Source organism: Apostichopus japonicus, chromosome 11 (assembly GCF_037975245.1).
Source record: "Apostichopus japonicus isolate 1M-3 chromosome 11, ASM3797524v1, whole genome shotgun sequence".
Taxonomy (NCBI): domain Eukaryota; kingdom Metazoa; phylum Echinodermata; class Holothuroidea; order Aspidochirotida; family Stichopodidae; genus Apostichopus; species Apostichopus japonicus.
The window spans coordinates 15,896,127-15,921,286 of record NC_092571.1 but is presented as its reverse complement, the minus strand read 5'-3'; the positions used below and the strand labels follow the sequence as shown (position 1 = coordinate 15,921,286).

Below are 25,160 nucleotides of genomic sequence, written 5' to 3'. Positions count from 1 at the left end.
GTATTAGCTAAGTATAGGCCTATGAGTGCTATGTACAGACAGTACTACATGGTGCCACACATTACACAACGTCTGAAAGCGTTGCATATTGAAGAGACAAGCGACAAGGTAACAGTATCATCGACGGTTATGTATTTCGATATCAGATTAAAATCAGGTCGCTGTAATTGTAACCGTGTCGGAATCGGTCAGGCTTCTTCTTGAAAATGTTCGATTAGTTACGACCATTCATCCATGGCAAGCTTCAGATGTCTGAAAGTAGGCCTAATAATTAACGTCTACTCTCTGTATCAGTGTGGCCTTGTCATAGCTAGAAATTGAAATACAGTGACCTTGATCGACTTTGTGGGTAAGGATAGTTCTCCGTCAATATGATCAGGGCGTTTTCCATAACAAACTCCCTGATCCGATCACACTCCACCTGACTGCCCTGGATGAGATTTGGCGGACCAAGAAAATGTTGATGATACCACCGAACCATGGAGTCTAGATGACCCTCGTGTGTAAACAAGATGCTTGGACGATAAGCTTCCCGGCATGACTCGAGAGACGGTGCAGTAAGATGATGATACAGCTCAGGTCAGGGCAATATATTCCATGCTTAGCAGAGAACAAAACTACACAGGAGTCATGTCGAAATGCGACGAGAGAGGGGGTCGAGGGAGGTATTGATACGTCACACTGGTCGTTGAATGAATAAAGGCTTACAAATTACTTGTGTTTATTATTATTATAATTATGTCCGCACATACACCGTGGAGAAAACTCAAATTTAGGCCTATATGAATACCTTCTTTGTGGATCAATAATATTGTACCGTGAATTTATTTGAGCGCCATTGATGTAATATATGATGCCTACCCATGTCAGTGTCTGAGCCCCTCACCGACACAATATATATATATGTAGGCAAAGATTACAGTACAGTCATGTTGTACGTAGGCCTACATCAACTTGTAGTCTTTTCGACACTTTACAAGCAGATGTTGTACTCGGTTCTGACTGCATGGCCAATGTATGGTTATAACCACGGTAACCTGAATACCTCTATCAGAGCCGTGTAAAGACAGACTCTGACCTCCGTGATATAACAGCGCTACAAGGTCTTGAAATAGATAACAGTAGTATGTAGTTACCCCGTGGAGTTAACCAATCAGTACTAAGAACTACATAGGCCGATGGTTTAGCCACTGAGCTATAACGTACGCTGCGCCGTTAAACAAAAGCGGCAGTGACGTTGGTTAAACCGCTTTGAATTGTGGAGGTCATGCGTCGGTGAAGGCGTTGTTATTCATTGAAACCCAACGTCCGTTTAAAGATAGAATAGCCATGTGTACGATTTAAAAGAAAACTTGTATGATCATACTTTGCACTGTCAAACCAAACTATGAAAACAAAATATGTGTTTGGGTCAGGTCAAGGCAATATCGGGAGCTATCTCAGTAATGTACGTGCGGTACAAATCTGTTTCTCAAACGTGAAACCTCGTATAGCAGGGAGTAGTGTGTTGGTTTACTGCTTCCGCATACTGTACGATTATTTATGCAGCCAGACAAGAGTTATCGCTGAGTCACCTTTGCCTGTTTGTGGTTTAGTGTTTTGTACTGACGGATTATATTTTGGGTAATGGCGGGAAAGTTATGAGCTTCTTGAGTGTTACGAAATAGTCGCACATGTTATGATGTGATTATATGAGAATGTTTATGTTGTTCAGGCTTTTGGCTATGATACGGTCTTAGTGCTGACCAGAGAACTGCGGATTAATTCGGATTTACTTAACTCATAATTTAACCATGTAAGAAAGATTTGTTCAAAACTCATCATAGATGAATGTGATAAACCAATATATTAATGATAGCTAGAGTCACCTCCATATCCGTTTCTCCCTGCCTGATATTAGATGTAGCCTAAGTAAGGCTTGAGGTTTTTATCCCATAGCCGTACAAACAATATGCTAATTAATCAGCCCGTCGTGTGAGGTGCATTAATTACGACAGCTCATATTGTCAGAAGACCTAACTGAAGTGTTACTAGGGTTGAAACAGCGAGTGGACATGCGAATTGTCTTGATGGGATAATTATACAAGTCTACACGGAATCGTATGTCTTTGAGAGGTCTTTCATAACAGAAAAAGCCCATTCCCATATCCCCATTCTCAGCGTACATTCAACGGCCCCCTTAGTTAATTCGTGCAAAGATGACAGCCTTACAAAGACACCATGCACACACTATTATCTTGACACATTCCTTATTTCAACACAGCACATTTAGTAGACATATTTAGGCTTGAATCATTCTTTGCAGTTTAAAACTCGAAAACACCCAGACGAACTGTCAGACCACAGTTTATTCCGGGAATGCTAGCACTCACGGCAGATGACAAACGTACCTTGTAAGCAGTACACTGTAGTGTAATTAATACGTACTACGGCATGTATGTTGAAAGACTAACATTGAAAGGATAATGTATAAGAGGCCGTACTACTCAAGGCCACGCGATCAGTTTTAGTTTGCCCTTTCCTCTTCTTAAGCGAACGGAATACTTTATTGACATTTCGATCAGCTTCGTAACCAACCACGTTAGCTAATTACGCCATCTGCGATTCTTTACTTTAGTTACACAACAACTGGCAAATAGAAGCATATGCTTATGAGTCATACAATTTTCACTTCGTCGCGGCAACTGTGCATGCATCGGATGCGTGATATGGCAAAGGTGGTGACTTTTCCGGTCACAATTTCTGCGCTTGCGCAAAAGAGATCTACACATGGAATCATTTAGAACAAAGAACGTTTGCGATGGAGACTAGCACCGCAAGTAGCTATCGTATTTACCAGTAATTCCTGGATTATTTGCTGTAAAATTGGTTCGCATTGTAGCTGGATCGAACTGTTAGTGGACTAGATTACTTTTTTCAGTAGATTGTGAGAATTAGTCTGTAGTTTTCCTCACAAATTGTAGTAGAATAGTTAAACTTGTAACTCCAACAGAAAATACCCTATCACCCTGCTTGCGTGGATACCATAACACGGATTATCGTGGATTTACACAATACCATTACATTTGACTAAACAATTTATACTCTTGAAAAGGCAATAGAGAAAGCGTTCTTCTTCCTTTAATACTTTTTTTGTGGAAGAACCCAACGCAACGAACCAGGATTATAACGGAGGAATATCCCTGCTGGGTGTGAAATCCCTATGAACAGTACATGTTAACAGTAACAGTGTAAGTGTTAGTGACATTCAGACACGTACATTGCCATATGCATTAGTTTGTAATGCTTACTAGTTTTAGTCTTAAAAAACTTCGTCCCCGAGTCTTCGGTTTCCTCTGCAATTGTTAAATTATGACAGGATTGGTACTGTCCATTTCATGTGCTCTTTTATAAGTATATTTTTCAAACTTATAGTTGACCATACCAAGTAACATAATTTCTTTTTTAAGCTGTATTGCTAGTACTAGTATCAAATGAAGCCGGTTTACAAGCCAGCGCCATTTTGTTATTATCCTGATAGAGCGAGGGCGGGATACAAGTTTATCGTAGAAGGTCATTTTAATCGTACGATATGTTGGTAATGCCGACGTGTTGTTGAGTCGAATATTTGGACACACCCTTTATTGAATAAGGTTTTACAACGCTAGAGTGAAGCACAAGGCAGTGTGAGAATTGAATTTCAGTATCGGTGCGTGATAAAGGCCGTTACTTTTATCGTTGGTCTCTAACGAGGTGATTATCAGAAGCGTCGGTGTTAGGGTTAATTAATTTGTCATTGCGAAAGGTTGCATGTTAATACATTGGCTTTGCGAATTTCAAATTACGGAAAAGAAACCGACTGTGGGGTAAAGCCTCATATTCTTATGTTATCATAGTATACAATACCAACTATGTAGGACCTACTTGATAAATTGATCTAGTCAGTATCATTTGGATGTTATCAATGTAATCACAAAATTCAGGAAGTATGCTCATCCATAGAGCACGTTTGATGCAACTGTTACATGTCGCGTACGTTTCTGCATTGCACGTGTTATGACACCATAGGCTACTTTCAAAAAGAAGTTTTTTTTGGGGGGTTGGGGGGTTGGCGAGTGGGCGACTGATTGTTCGTAATTTGAATTGGAATACCGTTATCGCTCATTGCATTTAACAGAGTTCAGGATAGGTCTAGCTGTTTGTGTAACCATCATAGATTCATAAATGTAACGTGCGTTACTGGCATGCATATATATATATCACAACATACAGGATCTAGGATTTTGAAAAAGGAGGGGTTTGGTCTGGGGGTGTTCACGAACTGGCTCGCATGTAGGGGTTATGGGGTCCTACCCAGAAAAAGTGTAAATTTTACATGGAAAATCGTGCATTGTGAGGTAATTTTGGGCAGAAACAACATTGTGAAGTTTTCACGCATTTTTTTTTTTGAGGAGTGGGGAGGGGCTTATACACCCTCACATGGACAATAGCTTTGATCCGCTCTTGATTTCATTTAGTACAAGAATACAGCTTCACCAGTAGAGAAGTTAGCAAACAACAATCAGTAAGGTTCAATCAGATAAAATACTGACATCAGCTTTGTACCATCATCGCTAATTAAGCCAGGGATGCAGGAACTATGTTCATTGGATTGACTAGGATCTGCGACCTACGTATTTGTCACGGTCTTGTAAGGGTTGTAGGTTAACAGGGTATACACCCCGATATGCTATGCAATAAAGGTATTTATTGAGATGCCCTAATTGGTAATGCCATCCATGATCTAGTGTCCACCCTTGTAAACCTATCCACCCCATCCCCCACCCCCACCAAAAAAAGAGGAAAAAGTCCCATTTAACAGATGTTTTATGAATTATTTTAGTCATAAACTGAAAGACCAAAGTTAGGACTCGTTTCTCGCAGATTAAATAATCTGGCATTGTCGTGGTTAGCAAGTCTGTTGATCGAGCACCGTGTCTCTATTATAATGTGCCCGCTTCCTTTGTATAATCCGAAAGCATTTTGTACGCGACTACACGTAAACCTTTGCTAACGTACCATTTCCTCAATATTGGCTATTTATGTAGTTGCATTAACATATTGACGCGTGCACACAACGGATATAGTACTTGTGTGCACACTGCGCATATCAGTACCATAGCATACAGTGTAATAACGTTATATGTACTGTGAACGACAACCCATATGGACTGTTTAGAGATAATTTACGTGATAATTGTCAACCAGCAGAGTTATCACTGAGATGGAATCATAAGGGTATATTATTTATTTACTACGGTATCATATGTTGGCAGTGGTTTATTGAATAATACTAGGTCTGCCAAATAAGGAAATAGGAATAACAGGGGGGAACAGACCTTTCTTGTTTAGGTGCCTGCTAGTTAGTTGATGTTCATTTTAATGAAAATAAGTTCAGCCGTTTCAATTGTATGTAAGATAAATGACATATGTCTGGAAGTATCAAGAGGAGGAACATTTTCGTTTGGGGGGGGGGGGGGGGGGTTCACCATTGATGTTGTAAGGTAATTGAGAACCGTTAACATTCCGTTAATATGTTAAGTGAATGCTTTTGGCCTTCCTCTTATAGCCGGTTTTTCTTATGAATGCTGAAGTGCTGTTGAGGAATCAGAAACCTGCCCCCTCCCCCTCCACTGAATCCCATGTTGTACTTCGAAATTGTCGGAACTTCTTCATCGGTTCGTTAGTGTTCTTGCATTTGACTCTTGCGTGAAGTCGAGTTGCAATTAGGAAGTCGTTAAACGAAGTTTACACACCCCTCTCCATTGTAATTCCCACCAGGACCCCCCTCCCACCACGAGATATGTGCTTGAGATTCCGTCCATATGTCATACGTGAATTATGCCATCATGATGTGGTGGTAAGGTTGGCATGATTTTCAAAGCAGAGATAATTACTCGTTTAAATTTAAAAAGATAAATCAAATTTGACCACTATTCAAAGACAAAAATTATATAGAGGGGACATCGGCTTTCTTACCTCCCCCCCCCCCCCCGCTGTATATGTTGGTAAGTAATATGTAGCTCTTATAGTGTGGCCCATATAGATGTAACATAAATGTATTGATGTTGTAAGTTCTCTTTTTTACTAATTAAATTAAATTTAAATATATGGTAAAAGCCAAATGTCACATCATCTACAACAAGGGTGGTGTTTTTTTCGAGGGAAAATAAAAAGAGAGACAAATCAATAGAATATCCAATTTGCATTATTATTTGTATTTTTTTTTGGTATGTTCATTTTCATTATTCAGGAACTTTGTCACATTAACAACGATCTGAAGTAAACAACTTGGCTTGATAATATATAATTTAAGAACACATTTTCTTTCGGAGAGGACCCATGGAAGCAATGAGGGTGATAACTCGAGATGAGCAGACCCGGTGGTTACAGAGGCCTCCCTTTTATCAGTACCGGGGTAAAAAGGAGGAACCAAATCCCCACCCTACTCACCCATTCAGACTCCAACCCCCCTCCCAACCGACCTACCCCGTCCCACCTGCACACGTCCCACCACACCTCTGTGGACACGAACAAAATAACCGGATGGAAGAAAAGGCAGAATTAATCGAACAGGATTGCGTTCTGTTTTGATTAAACATTATACTCTATAACAGAGGAATACATATTTCAAGCAATTGTAAATGATAAACCCATGCCGCACTCGAGAAAGTCTCACCCCTTGGTCATGTAAATCAATTTACCTGATGCACAGTGGATAAAGTTGCTAATGAGCTAAAATTTCGGGGGATATTAAAGAAGGAGAAGAAGAAAAAAACAGCTAACAAAACACAACTGAATTGATATAGTCTTTGTATGACGTCACAGGGTGCTACGTAATTTATATATTTCCCAGTAGCAATGAATACACTTTCAAAGACAAACACGTGATTTTCTCGTAATGATGGGGAGGGGAATTTATCAGTCGATATCGAAATAACTACCAAAATAGCGATGCTTACGCAAAACTCGCTTAAACGTACGAGATGCGCGAATAATCGCTAAAAAATACTGTCCACTGATGTACCCCTCTCTGAAACCGGCCCTGAGGAAGGCCAACCACGGGCCTACACAATTTTGTGTTAATTTTTGTTGTTTTATTCGTTTCTCATTCCTACTTATGAAAGAAGTACTATCGCTTTAAGCTACCCCTCCCCAGTCGTAACTTTCTCCTAAATCTTGACACCCTCCTCTCGTATGCATACACGTTCCTATAGAGGTTATCAGTTCATCTCAACGCATTCTTTATCATCTTTTTTTTTATCTTGTCAATTAGCCGCTTATGTCGTTTAGTTTGACCAGGGAGTCGTTCCATAACGACTCCCTGGTCTGACTTAATGCTGACTTCGAAATGCAGGGCCTGTAAGTCGAATCGCATGCAGTAGCACGAAATGGTTATAACATCAAATTACATTGGACACTCAAACTCAAATTTCAGCCGAAGGCCGTTTCTTTGAATAATACACTGTCCGAATTATTTCATATTCATTTGATAATAAATTTCATCCCAAAGGTGAAGACGAACTTCTGAAGGCTAATTAGCCTCATATCGACCTCATGACCTTAATTTGAACCCGGTGTTCATCGGACAGACTCGTGGACATTGAAGTAGTTCAATTTCTATGGACAGACTTCATTGACGCGAGGTGACAACACTTTCTGGAAACGCCAGATCTGTGTTACGAAAGAAGAACAATAATACCCTGGCTATACGGTAGGTCAATAATATATTTGCCCAACAGGTATACTGTGTGCCAACTGCAACATCCTACATTATTTCAATTCAGTTAGCTTTCATGACGCCACAATTCGTTACGGAAATTTCAGCTGGAAATGAATGAGTGCCAATGCGGGCGGGGGGGGGGGGGTACGTGGGGCAGGTGCTACTGTTAGGGTTTGTGGAGAAGGGAACAAATAGATGTTTAAGTGCAGTGTTGTAATATCACGGTATGCAAAGGAAATGCAAAAGAAATACGCCATGACAATTCCTTTTGGAAAGGAATATTCTGGCGCTAACTTCAATAGAAACTGTGAAATTGTGTCCAATTTTATCGGTTGCTCCAAATCGCACTCCATGGAAGCCATTCCATCATGGTGACCGGAACTTAAAATGACTGTAAAAGTCTCAAGATGAGCAACAAAGTTTCACATCGAAGGATCTAATAAAAGAAAATAATTGAAAGTGTTTAGTTGTACAGATATCTGCCACGGATATTTCTCTATTTCACTATAGGAAAATATAGGAAACTATACGATATATATATATATATATGTATACGATACTGGGTATATTTTATTTTAGTGATTATAGAAATATGTTGAGATAGTCACATAGAAGGATGTTGTGGTAAGGTGAAAGATGTTGACAAAAAAAACTCATTTAATCTCGCTTGGCAGTCGATCAAGAGCTCGGAATTATTTTGTTTGTTCTTTATGTCTGTATTACATGCAGCTTCAATTGAAATTGTCATGAACAGTACGACGATGTATAATTTCCTCTTCTCTTGTGCAATCGTTTTTAAGGGGAAGTCCCTCCACAATTTTTAGAATACAAGGATGTTTATTTAACAGAAAGTGAAATATTGATTTCTTTTTTTTTCTTCACACGTGTGCAAATATACAGAAAGTTAATAGAATTTTAACATTGTACCCACTCACCTTGACATATCATAAAGTCAAAACGTTCTCCATAATAGAGTGTTGCAAGGAGTAAAGTTTTCATTGAGGTAGCCTCTCGCCGTCGATATGATAGGGCCACAGAGGCCTATATCTATATGGTCAATCACCGTACACCGACCGTATGTTAGGAGATATAACAAAATGATGTTGTAGCCATGCAGAAATTACGTCGCAATTGCTAGGGTGGCCTTCATGGACACATGGGCGTCGAGAGCCATCTCCATAATAACGTCACCTGGCCCTTCTTGCACTCTTCACTTTTCTTATCTGATAAAAAGAAGCCATAACTCTTGATATCATATTTTTCCAGGGTCCACTCAATATTATGTAGCTCCTCCCTAACCCCCCCCCCCCACCCCCTTCTCCTTCCTTTGGGCCTACGTAGGCGACGGAACAACTAACAGCTGCACCCCCCAAAAAAATGCCTATATTTTTTATATTTCTTTTTGCAACGAGGAGTTATTCGCACTTTCCACTCCTATTGCTTATTAAGACTAGCCAGACTACGTTAATTATGTATTGAATCTGTGATCGAACGCCGGCCATGTGCAAAAATATGCATGTGCGGTGCTGTGATTCAAAACCATCACCATCCGTCTCTTTCTTCCGAAGAGAAATTGCCGCAGTTTTTCTTTCTGTCACTCACAGCATGTTTGATGAACTAACAATGCCTCTTGTCCTTCCTCAAAACACATCATCACACATAATATATAGGCAAAAAAAAGCTCATGTAAAAAACAGACTGTTCGGGCGCTTAGGTAATGGTTAATGTTCAATTTGCGGTTTGTATGAACCGCGGGTGCACTGGCTAGAGGCATAACCTCTTCTGATCGAATACAGGCGGCAAAATTATATGAACCGAGAGCGCGTCTCTGCTGCTGCTAATAATAAAACTTCCAAGCGGGAAGAACTGGGAATGGCGGACGACTATATGAGGGGATGTTATTGAGTATACATATTATATCTGCTCTCAACTCGCTTGTGTGTCATACCTCCACTGCTGTTGCTATGGCTATATCCCGTTGCTTTGTTTGCTATGTTTTTAATCAAATGGAAATACCAAGGGTCGCGCTTTTGGACAAAAAAAAATCGAAGAGAACTGTGCGAGGTTGTGTGGGTGTTATTGCCCAAGAGGGGTTTATAACGAAGGACGGTAAGGCTTTTCCACTCGCAGTTCATAAATAACAGGTCACGGAAACACCGGCAGCGAGGAAATTTATGAGCGAGAAGCGCGAAGGAATCTCAGCAAAGACGGGAAGAAGTAGATAATAAGCGGAGACGAAAATGCAAATGGTTATACGAAAGCGGGAAACGGTTATGGCTGTGGAAATAATTCAGAACAGAATATGGAGGGAAGTGTAGACTGAAGGGCAGGACGAGAGAATCTGTTCCGAAGAAACTGTTGGTGTTCTTGAACAATTAAAGAGACGAAAAAATGACTTGAAGGAACCCAACTTTTTTTTTTTTTTTTGGACGGTTAACTTGAAACTCTTGAAAGCCGGCTGTATCTACATGTATAATTATCACACCATTTTATAATGAGACAACTTTTTAAAACGATTAGAAGAACACGCTATGCATTTTGTATAATTTACGGTACCGTACTATATCTTATTAGCTAACTCAATACGTAATGCACAAGACGCTTAAAGAATATTAAATTTACTGCATGCAAGTTTTTGCAGGCACTTTATAACATGAAAGAACATGCGTTGGATTTAGATTGGGACACCACCCCATTCCCACCCCCTACCCCACACCAGCACACACCTGGGTTCCGTGGAACATAGAATGATCAATCAAATGATATCGTAACCACACTAATTAAGGGTTACAAAATACAACAAGAAGAAAACGACTGGCTAAAGACAACTAATACCTTTTATCAGAGACCCGGACAACAGCGTATTTGCCCTGCTCTTTACCGTTAAACACCTCATAATTCCCAAACAACTATAAGGAATACAAGTGCAACCAGAAAAGGGCAAGATGGCACAGAAAATTGATATAAACGTATAATCACGTGTTGTTTACAACATCTGACCAAACGACTTAGCAATGTTTATTTTACGTGTTTTGTTTTTCTTTTCTTGCTTAGCCGTTGAGTGGTTTATTACAATCCTTGATTTATATACGTAGTACGATCCCTTCATGCATGACAATTCTTATTCAGCGGGTTGGTTATACGTGCAAACATTAAGAACAAACAAACGCTTATCGCCTTTATACACGGGCTTGTCGGTTCCTAGTAACCAAAGCAAGGCATGGTAACTCGGTATATATATGCGGCGAACTGTAAGTCATTTTCAATTCCAATGAAATTGGTTTCCATGTCCAACACAAGAATTTCAGCAGCCGTATCGCGCTTAAAGCTGTCTACAGACGATAATTGTGCACAAATAAAACCAGTTTCCATAAAGTGCGGTTGGTCTTCACTGCGACAAACTTTAATGTCTCGACAGAATTTTTTTCAATTTTCGCTTGTTTTGCAACGTATCTGTTATTTCTCCTGTTTAATTCTATCATCGATGTACATGTTTCATATCTAGTTTATTACACAAGCCCAGATGCCTCTTTAATCAGACATTACCACGAACAACGTTGTGCTTGAAACCGAGTGTGAAAATTCACACACATCACCCAATGTAAAAATATCAATAAATGCAACTTATCAAAACTTTCCTTATAGTTCAAAGAGATCGTCGCTCCATGAAAGTGCATACCCCAAATACATATACATTCATACATACACACACATACATATTCACATTCATATCCACATGCATTCATATCCACATACATATCCACATACATACATACTCACACATGCATACATAAAAACACACACCCATACAAACACGCACATACAAACACACATGCATACACATCTATATACATTCACTAATGCAGGATTTCCCGCATCCCCACCCCTAGACGGTTGTACCTATGGTTATTTCTTCACGTGCATGAATGGGGGTGTCTAGACTGCACGTCAATGTGTACACGTACTAAAAGCGTTCAAAGTATACAAACATCCGCCATGCACTCACCCAACAAATACACGTAGCCTTTCACCAGCACTCGATCTTATTTTACTGCATATTATTAAACACACTGTGCATATTATACCAGACAAAACAATGCATGGATGGGTGATAAAATCTAAACGGTTTAGTATGTGTAGGTCGAAGGCGTGATTCACACTTTCAAGGCGGCAATTTTTTTTCAACTCTACCAATTTGAAACGCATGAAAAATAAAATATGACGTGTACACTCTTTAGATAACCACGTATACAGGTTGTCACCTGTTTATATATATATACTATGGATATACAGTAAAGGCCCCAAACACCTTGTAGTAGAATAGGTGAATAATATAACAGGGTGTGCGATTGACTCGGTAGCAACAGGTGTTCAACTAGGTCATTTCGACTTGATAAAGTCGTTTGCAAGGTCTATGAGGGTTTGGCCATATAGCATGCTACAGACTGCTTGTTTCATTCATTTATTTTAAGTGAAAACATTACTGAAAAATAATATGCCACATATTAGATTCTCATAAATAAATAAATAGAAAAACATGAAAGAATGAATGTGAAAAATAAAGCAGATTGTTTAGTTGCTTTTGGTGAGGTTTTCGATACCAATTGCATGCATACTAAAATCCAGTAGCACTTGTTAGACTAAACGTGCCATTCACAAACATTTGACATAGTAACGCCGTTTTAGTGACGCACAAATTTAAAACCGTACTGAGCTCGTTTTGAACCTCCTTTGGTGAAAAAAAATCTATCAATTATGAACATAATGGGTTGGTGTGGTAAACGTGCCGACTAAATACAAATAGCCTCTTTAATGAACATCGCTCCATACAAGAGGAATGATATATTTATATACATCTTGCTTCAGCCGACCTCGTCCAGTTTCAAGTACCGATACTTAAAAGAAAATGCTTATTTCTTTTAATTGACTTGTAGCACGATTTTATCCTATGTAGCATATATTGTTTCAACAATCCATTGCGCAATACACAATCATAATTCATACTCTCATAATGATAGCTAGCTGACTCTTCTTGCATTATACTAAAATTACATAATCATGTTTCCATTTCCTGATATAATAGCGGCAATGTTTCAAGCTAAATATAATACTTCCTGCATCTGAAAGAACCAATTTGGCATTTAAATAACTGACCAGTACCAATGAAGCACAATCTGCTGTTAAAAGTATAGTTTCTAAGGTTACTCATCAAGGTGTTTGAAAAGAACCAAACTCTTGAAAAATCGAAAATTTATGATTGGGAAAATGTTTGTGCATGCACACGTATTCCTGTGGCGGCAGCTTCTTTAAATTTCAAACACACGATAAGTCAATTGCACATACTGTGAATCATGTAATATATATGTATGTATGTATGTATATATGTATGTATGTATATATGTATGTATGTATGTATATATATATATATATATATATAAATATATGTGTGTGGGTGTGTGTGTGTGTGAGTGAAGCATAAAGACACACACTACTATAAAGCACTACGTTTCATAACACGCACAAGCGGTCTGGAATCTATATAGAAGGCCAAAATAAAGACAGTTATACGGAAGCCCAGAAGATTCATTCTAGATTCGTCAGCAATTAACAAGGCATACATTATACGATCGATAATACATTGATAAAAAGACATTAGACCTGCATTGATAAAGTTTTAAATAGGGTATAATACCATAAGAGTAAATTTCATAAATCTAAGAAATTTGACTTCATAGAACTGTTATCAGAATGCATCCGTTATAATGTTCCGCCATTGATGAACTTATACTGCATGCACATTTAACAGTGTGCAGTGGGACAAAACCAGGAAAACAGATAAATGTCGATTACACGTCTCCGTAGAATTTTTTCCGCCTTGACACCTCTCGCAGAGCCACCCACACAATGTAATCACTGTAGTGTAAAGAAATTCGTTCAACCGTGGAGTACCGAGCAACAGAAAAACGATAAAGTGCTTTTATAAAATGGATGAAAGGTTCATTTACGAAACAGCATTTTAGAATTGATTAGAAAAAAATTTCCATAATAGCTAAATAAAAAAAATATTAAAAAAATTTAAAAAGAGAGAAAAAAGGGGGAAAAAAAAAAGAAGAGATAATGATCATAGGTCAGCTAATAACCGTCGTAAACAAACTTTCAACAATTGTTTTAACGTTCAAGAAAGAAAAAAGATTGGTTTGTTCCAGTACGTTTAACTTACTACGCATGGATCAACTCTAGGACTGTTTTTACTTTCTTGCTATTAATTTTGCTAATATTTTCACCGTGGTATTTTACCACAGTAAGTGGTACTTATATCAACCATAATGAAACAGAGGCTATAGTAAAACTACGCAAATGACCTACACGCATACAGCGACTATGCTAATAAGTGTACTTTATACATCCTAATTTCAAGTAAGTGCATACTCATGTGTTTTCTAGCTACTGTGCGGGCAATGAAACGAAGCGACGGTTGGGTTTTGGGGTAGGGACGGAGGGGATGGAGGTGCCAGAAGGGTAGGGGGTATTCTTCGCTGATCAGACAAATCAATACAGGCTTTGCCTTTATTTTCTTCCCGAGTGGATGAACACATTCATAAACAGTCATAAACTAATTAAACTTTTGAATGATATCCCAATATGCTGAGGGATCCTCACCTTTAGTTACTGTTACAAAAATTAAGGCTACGTAATATTGCTGATCACTAATGATGGTAATTAAGCGGCTTGATCACGCTATTTGTAATTCAAAATTATTTTAAAGTGTGTGTGTAGTTTCTACGTTCAGTCTCAAACATCCCGATAATAAAAACAAAATAATTGGTAGATTACAGACGCACCTCTTAACCTTGTTACTATGGCAACATATATTTAACCTCAGCTAACTCAGATCAAATCAATTTAAAAATATGTAATATAATAAATTTATTTACCCGCATAACAATACATTTTTCATATATCCTTAAGTTTTAAATTTTTTTTTTTAAATTGTAGTGGAATTATTCGCCATTAAATATCGAAGTTGCCTTTATTAATTTACATGCATGTGTATCAGAACCGTAAAGCTTTCATTATCTTCGGCAAAACATATACTCCTCAATGAGTTTAGCGCTTCACTGTACACGGCATATATATAATTATAACGATTACGTCATTCCTAAATATATCTTTTTATCATGCAGATGTGTTCAATGATCATCAAGCGTCGACTGACTGTGTTCAACTTCACAATCTCAAAAGTTAAAAAACTGTTGGAGACACTCCTCTAAGAGGCACACCCATATAGTCGAAATTTTCAATTATGCTCACGTTCAACTACATGTTATTAAGCGGAAGCAATTTTAGCAAGACATAGCGAAATGGCGTTTATGCATGACTATGCATCATACATGGCATAATGCATTTAGTTTGAAACCACACTTCATATAAACGAAGACAATTAATAACATTCTTGAATGCAATTGTTGTGACCCGGTCATAAAATAAGACGAATAATTAAAGGAAAATAAAAAATAAAAACCCAAAGAGATTAGAAGACACGACAATCCAAATGATTTACGTTATTACATATATTGTTACGACCATGCATCCCTGTTCCGTATGGAATGTATTGTGTAAGTCACAAATTACTACACAGCAGCTGGTACGTTGACACAGACGATATTTTGTTCTTTTTTATCAATATTTCTAAGCTCGAAAGATTCAACTTGAAGACGTGATGCAAAATGAAAACTTTGCTGATGTTTTATGCCGACCTTAAACATCGTTCAGGAAAGAAATAACAAAATGATTTTGTATGCGATGGACACGATAAAATATGTATCGCATTCTCAAGCAACGTGGAATTACTAATGTACGCTATTTATATGTCAAAACTACAAGTGACGTCATCAGCGATCAGTTTAGTGATTGGATGCCAACCTCGCTGCTATACTTGTCTCATTGACATACCATACACACTGTGTAGTAAAGTCAGCTATCTTGTTTTGGTACCAATGTTTCGCTACGGAAAATCAGCTTTTTTGACCATTTTTTGTGGAAATAACTAGGACTATGACCGACTGCAAGCATGGTACGAGAAACCAGGCATCTCTGGGTTGGGAATTTACCGGATGATATTCGGGAAGACAAACTTGTGGAGCATTTTGCAAGGTAAGTTTGAGCCTCGTTTCGTCAACTCGACGATGTTTTTGTTATGGCCGCGAGTAACGTGATTGATCCACGTTGGAAGTCTGTATAGGTTTAAGAAAAATTTTCAAAAACTAAAACTTCTATAGAATTTCAAGTTCATTAGATGAATTTTTAACGCATTTGAATTCTACAGACTTTGAATTACATGGCAGTCAAATATTTGAAGCAAAGTAATGTTATATCGATGCGATCAACGAGTTGAAAGTTGGTAGTCTGTGGCTGTGGCTAGTAACGGACGTTATGTTATGTAGGTGAGCCTCCTCCATCTTGTTAATTTGGAGTCTGTTGGCGAAGAGTTCCAAAAATGATCGGAGGGAAGAACCTTAACATTTTGAAATAACCTGGGAATTGTTACCATCTCACATAAAGAGGTGATAGATTAAGGAACGTTGAGACACATGGTATATAATATGCGAATTTGTACTGAAATGGGGCTGTTACATGTATGTAGCAAAATTTTGCACGCCATTCCAGCGTCCATTCAAACACGTACCATGCGTATACATTCCACACACAGCCATTGACTTAGTGTTACACCTCCGTACATAAGCATTAGTAATCACTTTTGGATCCAAAATTTTCGTATTTAAAAATGTTTATCACCACTGAAACTATACTAAATGCAGTTTTGTATAGTTATTTTACCAATATGGAACAAATTTAGCGATTTTGGTGAAGATTTTTTTCTCTTCAGCTTGATCATCTATGCTTAGCAGGCTGCTGGCTTGAAGTTTAACCAGCCATTCCCCATGAAATTACATGATCAACCTCCCAGCTCAAAACCAAGAAGGGACTAAAAAATAATTTTTGGAAAATGGTTTTCCAAGCTATGGCTGTTAATTCTAATCACATTTTATTAAGCTCTGTGTAAAATTTGACTCCTCTTTTTATATTTTAATGTCTGAAAAAGTAATCCTAAGATTTTCAGGTGTCAATTTGTGGGACTTAGTTTTTTTAGCAAAATTTTTCCCTGACTTCATCACTGCGAGGCCAAAAAGTATTAATTATAAGAAAGATGCTTTCACTTTCTTATTTTTCATAGTATTATACACAAAGAACAGAAAACCATGGTCTTTGAAAGGCTTTATTTTCTATTTTATAGATTTTTGAGTCTCTTCCCCAAAATTGTTCATGGCAGACATGGCAGCAATACTGCACAGGTCAATAGCAAGCCGTCATCTTTTCTGAGTTTTAATAGTTTTTCCTGATCAGAATGTAAGAAAATGGCACTGCATCCATCATACAGGGTCATTTTCATTGATTTAAGTTTATTTCCAACTCCTGACCACATAGCAAATGATTGTGCACTATGTTACATTGTTATGAAACCCTCTAATTTGCTGCATGTTGTACAAAAGAAGTTTTTCAGAATAAAAACAATCATCAAGTTTTTGCTTCGAGACCCTCTTAAATTTCAGTTTAAGTAATATCTCATGTTGTGGTATTGCTATTTTCATGTATCATTGTTTAATTTTTTCTTAACTTGGACATGTGCTGTATGTTAACATACTGTGTGCTAGGTGCTAACCAGTGCCATCCATTATCTTCCCGGTCTCTCAATTTTCTTGTTCTTCCTAGAGGTGAATCTGATGATATGCATATATAATAGAATGATTGCCTTGAACATGAAAGGATTTTTTTGTTGACCAGTGTTGTGGGGTGTAGTTTTATTTTTTTCCTCAAGCAGATATCTGTTTAGTAAAACCTACTTTGGTTCGATTTGATGGCTGCAAATGTACGTAACATATATCAGTGTAAGGCCAGCCATACTTGAAGTATAAGTTCGGTAACAGGAGTACAATTAGAATTCCCATGTGTTATGAGTACAAGAACATGGCTCACTTTATCTTGTATGAGTATCTTTTATATAGATACTAAATTTCAATTTTTTTCCCGCCAAACTTTGACACTAGTACAAATTAGACAAGGTCCCAGTGTAAAGTATAGGCAACTATGCTTAGAATATCAGAGTATTGTGTATAGACTCACTACAACTCTGTACCAAGCCATTTCAGGTCTTCTCAATCATAGGAATCCTCTCTAACCCAGTCGTCACATGTGGCTTTGGGTGGAAACATTTAAATGACCAATTTTGTATTTCCTTCCCATCATGGGAAAAATTAAATTAATATGTTAATTATGACTTGCCACAATAGACAAAGATTGTAATAAAATGTTGCTGGTCATATTAGATGTGGTTGCAGCGTATTGAACATATGTAGGTTTGTATATCGTCAGGGGCAAAAAAAAAAACTACTTGCACAAATTATGCAATCAGCTCAGTTGCTAAGTCAAGTAAATGTGCAGCTTTACAAATTAAAATTTCACATGGCTTTCACATGTGTATGTGATTGCAGTGTACAACAGTAGGGTAGTCCATAAAATTAATCTGTTACTTTACTAGGAATGAAAAATGTTGATGTTACTACAGTTGTGTTGTCATCTGCTCTTTGTTTGCTAATGTAATTTCCTAGTATCCTACCATACTTCCTATAAGCCTTGCATGTATCCAGTACTGTATGTATGCATGTAGTACACATGCTGCTTTTTTTGGTGGGTGGTTGTGGGGGGGGGGGGAGTTGAGGGGGGGGGACATTTAGGAAGCATATATATGGCCCTTCTTCTCTCACCTGATGAGGAAGTTTATCAGTATAACAAATAATCTTCAGAACAGATTGTGACCCTGTATTGCAAATACACAGTTAAGTACAGGAGATTAACCATAACATTAGCATCACTGCTACAATCATATGACGCAGTCTACTTTCCAGCCATTGTCTTTGACCACTAACAATGAACTATATTTAAAGTGTTTGGCACGATGGTGAGTAATACTATATTGTGAAGCAAAATTATAAACAATGTTGACTTAAATGCATGGTTATCCCATCTCTTTTTCCGGGTATAAGAGGATCTGTTACAGTACTAGAATGTGTTGTCATACTTTGAATTGGTCCTTGTATGCATTATACTATGATACACATGTGTGGTATAGGTAACTAGATTCTTGTTGTACACAAGTCTGTGTTGAATGGTTTTGCCATTTAGCTAACCACTTCCTCTTAGTAAATTGTGACCAGATTTTGATACATCAGGAAAGCTAGAAAGACTGGTTGTTCATCATGTTGTTTTGACTTTGTTGATTGTGAAGTGATCTTGCTAAATTCCTTATCATGTTCTATTATAATGAGTAGAGGAGGTTGTGATTTTTTATTTTTTTAATTAAAATTTTAATGAGACTTTTCACTTTTGTGTTAGTAACATTACTTGAACATTCATGAATGCACTGCAGAGACTGTCTGACCTTGTGGACTATTGAGAAACTGAAAGTTAATATAAGACTACAATACATTAACTATGGGGAAAAGGTTGTCACATTAAAAACATGGCAACGTGCCACTATCTTAATACCCTGGTATCTCCCAGAGACCGGTGTGCCTTACATATTGATGGGGGGGGGGGGGAGGAGGAGGGAAGTTGGAGGTTTTTCAATACAAATATCTCTGTCATATAAACAGAAGATGATGTCTACGTTTGTTGTGGTTTTGCTGATACTCTTAAACTGACTTGACATAACACGAAAGTGTCCATATTAATTTTGACTATCCAACCTAACTCACTCATTATACTGTAATGTGATATCAGAGAGTAATTCATCCATTATTGCATCGCAAAAATGATATACAAAATGGTCAAGTAGCAATAGAATGTTAATACGTATGGTTTTTCTCAAGGGACCTATAATATATTATTCAATGAGAGAAAAGGGTTGGAGCTTTTGAAAATGCTACCACAAACTTTGAACCCTACATTGTATCTCGTGATAGTCAGTGTTTCCCAGCTGTCCTAGTTACTGTTAAGCTTTCCCAGTTTGGTAGCTAGCATTTCCTTGTCAATATTTGCATTCTCTTAGTTACCGCAATCGACAAGGCCCTCCGTCATCATCTCCTACATTTGTGTGTGTTTTGCTTTCGTTTTTAGCTCATCTGAAAGCTTTCAGCTGAGCTACTGTTTAGCAGCCGAGCCGAAATTCTGTCACTTTTTGCCACCGTGTTTGAATGACTGCCATTTAGTCATTTTTCGTTTGATTTGGGACAAAATTTCGTCAGTGGTTTGTGTGAGTTAAAGTTTTCATACATGCAATCATATGTTTGAAGGTCATTTAATGTATCGAGAGGTCATTTTCTGAAGACCTAGAAATATCCTACTCCTCGTCCAAATTTGCTGGAATATTTTGGGTCAGCACGATTCCAACATGATATCCACAACATGTTAGCAGATTTAGGTGCCTACTGTAGTCAGCTACGAATTGGAACATTGCTTTTATTGATAAAGCTGAAGAATACTATATGTATTATGTATGGCAGATAAACTATATAACATTAATATTTGCCGACAATGAAGAAATGAAAGCACCTTAATGTAGAAATGAAAAAAATTGTCCAAGATGTAAATTGGTTTCTTATGAAAGACGTTATGTGTATTGTAACATGATTTTCATGCTTTGCTATTCTAGTTAGAATACTGTTAAGCATGTAGTTTTGTTTTTATCTGCAGAGGGCTTGCTTGCTTAGTTTTGTGATATTGTTATAGAATCACTGAGATGTGTACAGAAGATTTCTTCCTTAGCAGATTTTTTTGATATTTTGCATTGATCAATGAATTTTGCTTACTCTTCGAGATTGCTGATTCGAAATTGTCAAAGCAATGCAGAAATTTTATTAGCTCGCACCGGAGGAGTTTTCTGTCAGGGATAGGACAGCAAAGTTAAAGAAAAAATGGGTGTAGAAATGATCTAATTTTGCTTGCATACGATTGGTCCAGGATGCCTGTCTCACAAAGTGGCAACATTGCTTTTCTTTAGAACAGATGTATATACAGTATGGCAATATACAGACAGACATCCTCATTTAACTGGGGCAGAAAAATGCGATGACGCATCGAGCACTGTCAGATGACTCATTTATATCTTGCCATGCACCACTCCTGCAAGGATATCCATAAACTTAGTCTTTTCAGTGATACCGTACTCATTTCTGGAAGTGCTGTAAAGTTTAAGAAGATGCGATAATTTTAAGAAGATGCAATGATTTTAAGACGATGCAATTTTGCAACGATTTTGTAATCATTGTTTTACTGGAATAATCTGAAGATGTGATCATTGTGGATCTTTTTTTTTGGTAGAGAAAACATTGCTTAGTGAGGTCTTGTTGAACATTGCTTTTTGAGGTATTTGTTGTCAAGGTATATATGTTGCAGTTGCATCCAAACAACATATGGTATTTCCTCAGAGTTAAACAAGTTAAGCTGAATATGGACTGCCAGTGCCTACTCAGTACTTCTTGTTATTAATTTAACATTTTCTTATATTACTGTTGCTTTAGAGGAATAAAGGAAGTCTCTGTTTGTTACCAAATCCATGTCTGTCCTAGGGTGTTGTTGTTGTTGTTTTTACACCTGATGGGTGGGGGGGAGGAGGGAAGTTGCCTTAGCAAATTTACAGTACTACTGCTCTAAAAAATAAGCAAAATAAAATTTAAGCAATAGAAACAACATGCCTGGGGGAATTTGTTGAACATATTGTAAAAAGAAGTTTTGATGTAATAATTTTTTTTTATATAAATCTTCAGTTCTGAAACACTGTTGTGCAACACCTGCCCTTCTTTTTCCTCGCCCCATTGCCCTCATTGCTATGGAAACGAAGCCCAATGGATCCTTTGTAGCCCCCAGCTAATACCTCTCTTCCAATCTCCCTATTGTGAAACATCAGTGACAGATCTACACACAGTTAAGTCAGCAGATCCAACAGTAAGCTCTACCTGGTCAATACATCAATAGAAAGTAGTTTTGTGTTGACCATCAATGAGAAGATTCTAAGACCCCCTTTGTGACTGTCTCCAAGGACAGCCTCTAAGGGCCAACTTCTAAGTACCTAGAACCCATTGAGTTCCCTCTATGTGGTTATGTAATAGGATTGTGTTAAGTCTATTACAACCTTTGGGCACTCAAAAGAAAACCCAATTCAATAAAGAATAACTGATTTACAAACTTGAAAAGCAAGACCTTTAAAGTCTGATTCATTCTTTCTATAGATTTTTTTTTTTTTTTTTTTTTTTTTTTATAAGCAGGATGTTTTGCCTGTACCTCTTGTATGTTTTTTCCCACTTCTCTCCAGGTTTTTGCTTCTTCCATTATTACTCTAAAAATTTGCTTCTTTAACTCTTTGAAAGAGATCTAAAAAATGTTTAAAGAAAGGGCTTCTACATAGCTTCTCTGCCCTTTTGGCTAAGATCATGTGTACCATTCAGTTCCCCTTCTAGGGGAATCGTGATGCACACCTGACGATAATCGCACAGTCACAGTCTCGATGCAAGGGGTAGAGAGCGGCTCGGGCAGTTCTTCGTTTGGTTTTTTGTGCCCAGGTTCTCTCCTGGGTGACCGCTCTTGAAAAGAACTCCTTTAAAAATTTGTTTTGAGATATAAACAGAGTTTAAGACACAGTCAATGATTGAGGAATACTCCAACCAATCTGTAAAACATTACAATGTGAAAGTACTTGTTGATTTTAAATGAAAAAGGAAACATCATTGATGAACGTGATAATGGCAATAAGTAAGAAAAGCAAAACGATTAATATCTATCTATACTCTTCATTTATCTGTCTTAATTTTGTTTTGCTTTACCTTAAAATCCCTGGGATCATTGTCATGCCTGGATTTCAGGAATATTCATGCTGATTATTTGCGTGAAAGCAAGGGCAGTAGGGATCAGAGATGCACTGTTCTGAATTTGTAATTGGAAACCTTGCCGGAGAACTTTTGGATCTTCGTGATAAAAAATATTCTAGAATTTTAGAATTGTAAAGCTGGTTAGTTTCTTCAAGTTAGAGAGTAGAACAGTAGTCCCTAGATAACATTGAATTATGATTTTTTTTGGATTGCACTCATGTACTGCAATGCATATATTTGTTTATATTTGTGTACCCAAATCGTGTGTTCTACTACTGGAGGTATTAAGCACAGAAAATGGAGTGGCGTGAGAATCGGAGTATACCTCATATGAAGGGTTATCTGCAGTTTGCAGTTTTGAAGTAATTCTAAGTACAAATGAGACTGAGTACATTTAACAAAACTATAATTTCCCACGACCTAAGAGGCAATTGTAGACTAGACCTACTCTTTTTGTGAATTTGTGGGTTAAATTACCCATAACATATATTACAAATATTACATTTTCTCATGACAGTCTGTTATGGTACTGTAAGCTGACATAGACCTGTACGCCTAGTCTTTTGTTGCTATCCAATTTCAAAACTCAGGCACCTTCCAGCTGTTGTTTTTACATGGGTCAGTGCAATAGTTTGAAAATCTGAAAATTTGGCCTTGCATCATCAATTTGATAATGTACAAACAATTTATTACATCCTATTCTCCTCCCCCCTGCCTATTTCTTTTGGCAACATAAATTTAATTGCAATCATAAATCAGTGATTTCAGCTTACTAAAGGGTTACTGGTCATTTTATGGGGGGGGGGGTGTGGGAAGGGACCTCAATAAAATATTAACAATTCATGATAATTAAAGACCATTACTGAAGTATCAAAGGACCTCACAGTAGACAAGCGTTTTTATATCTGTCCAAATCACAGGGCATTTGACTTGCTGAGAGTGTGTATATTGGAGAATTTTTTTTTTTCACCTTCCAACTTTATCAAAATGCAATTTATCCAAGTCCATCGCAAAAATTTGCAATCCCTCCACCTCCTCCCTTTGTCCCAATTTTGTGCCGAACCTATCAATCTTATTCCTTTATCTTTCACAAACGGTTCAAAATTTTGACAGGCTTGGCGATAAACTCCGCTTCCTCTTCCTCCCTTCCCTCATTTCTCTAACCTGCCTCAAAGCAACTTCCAATTTTGCCTCCATCTTCCTTTTTTTTTCCCTCTCACAGACCCTCACTTTTTTTTTCTCCCTTCGTCTTCTCCTTCAGTCTTTTTTATCCTCTTTTCTCCTTTCACTGTTTCTTTCTCTCTTCCTTCCTTGTCCAATTTCAAACCTTATTTTCCAGAGCCTACACTTCCTCACTGTTATTGCTTTTTTAGAGCTGGCCTGCTCAATGCGCCTGGAAATTTTTTTTCTTCTTTTTTTTGTGCCCGGCGGCGGCATCAATTTTCAGACCTGAATTGCAATGGGAGGCCCAGTGACAGGTTGACATGAAATCGTGGTAGTGTTGCATATATATGTATATATAAAGCAGTAATGGCTTTTGAGTGTACAGACTAATAATGATAAGACTGCTTGCTGCTGTGAGAGAGAGACAAATCCATTGGCAGCAGTAGACATCAGTGCGGTACGATGATGATTACATGCTGCTAAATAATATATGTGAACTCATGAGTTCACAGGAACGCCTCACACTTGTGGTACACACACACACATTCATGATTATTACTAATGCGGGTCTGCGTGTGTGTTGTGTTAAATATAAGGCATTTGTTTTGTGTATATATATATATATATATATATATATATATATATATATATATATAGAAATATATATATATACATATATATATATATATATATATATATATATATATATATATATATATATACATATACATATACATATACATATACATATACATATATATATATATATATATATATATATATAAATATATATGATTTTTCATTCGGTACACATTACAGCTTGGTGAAGTGGCTTTATTGGATCATACCATGTTTTTTCACTCCCTAGTACATTTTGTAAATTTGTCACATGTATGCTACAGAGTGGTTGAAGGAAACCATCTTTGACAGGAAATTCTAATGTTGTGTGCATGAAATTCTAATGTTGTGTGCATGAAGTTCAGCTGAGGTCTTTACAAAGATGAGAGAGAGAATGAGAGAGTGAAGGAGGGAGAGAGGCCCTACGAAGGGGTAGTTCTGTTTTACTATGAAATTATTTTGTTAATATTGTTTTGTGTTCATTAGTTTGTGTGGCTTCAATCCGAAGTGAAGGAGCCCACTTAAGACATGAAGTCTTTATAGGAGGCCAAGTAGAATAGCTGTCAATTTGAGTGTCCAAAGAATTCATTCAAGGTGAATTTTGTTGTTTATCTGTATGGAAATCTAAAGTGTTTCATCTGTTGTGAGATACAGTCCACTCCAAGATATAAAATTACATGGGAACCTTTTTCTAGGTTTTGTTAAAAAATAGTTTT

The 25,160-nt window shown here is 37.4% G+C and overlaps 1 protein-coding gene and 1 long non-coding RNA gene across 5 annotated transcripts in view; one reads left to right on the top strand and one right to left on the bottom strand.

Annotated features, from left to right (window-relative positions):
* On the bottom strand, positions 1 to 12,089 carry LOC139975917 (uncharacterized). Its single transcript, XR_011795952.1, has 2 exons — positions 8,677 to 12,089; positions 1 to 8,177 (listed from the first exon to the last, which is right to left on the bottom strand). It is a non-coding gene; the product is annotated as an uncharacterized lncRNA (long non-coding RNA).
* A 3,588-nt stretch (positions 12,090 to 15,677) lies between these two features.
* LOC139976065 (uncharacterized) overlaps positions 15,678 to 25,160 on the top strand; it is a 72,338-nt gene continuing 62,855 nt past the window's right edge. For all 4 annotated transcript variants that reach the window (XM_071984481.1, XM_071984478.1, XM_071984479.1 and 1 more), the window contains exon 1: positions 15,678 to 15,895. In XM_071984481.1, the coding sequence (XP_071840582.1) occupies positions 15,813 to 15,895 (83 nt within the window). In that variant the 5' untranslated portion in view covers positions 15,678 to 15,812. The remainder of the gene's footprint in view (positions 15,896 to 25,160) is intronic.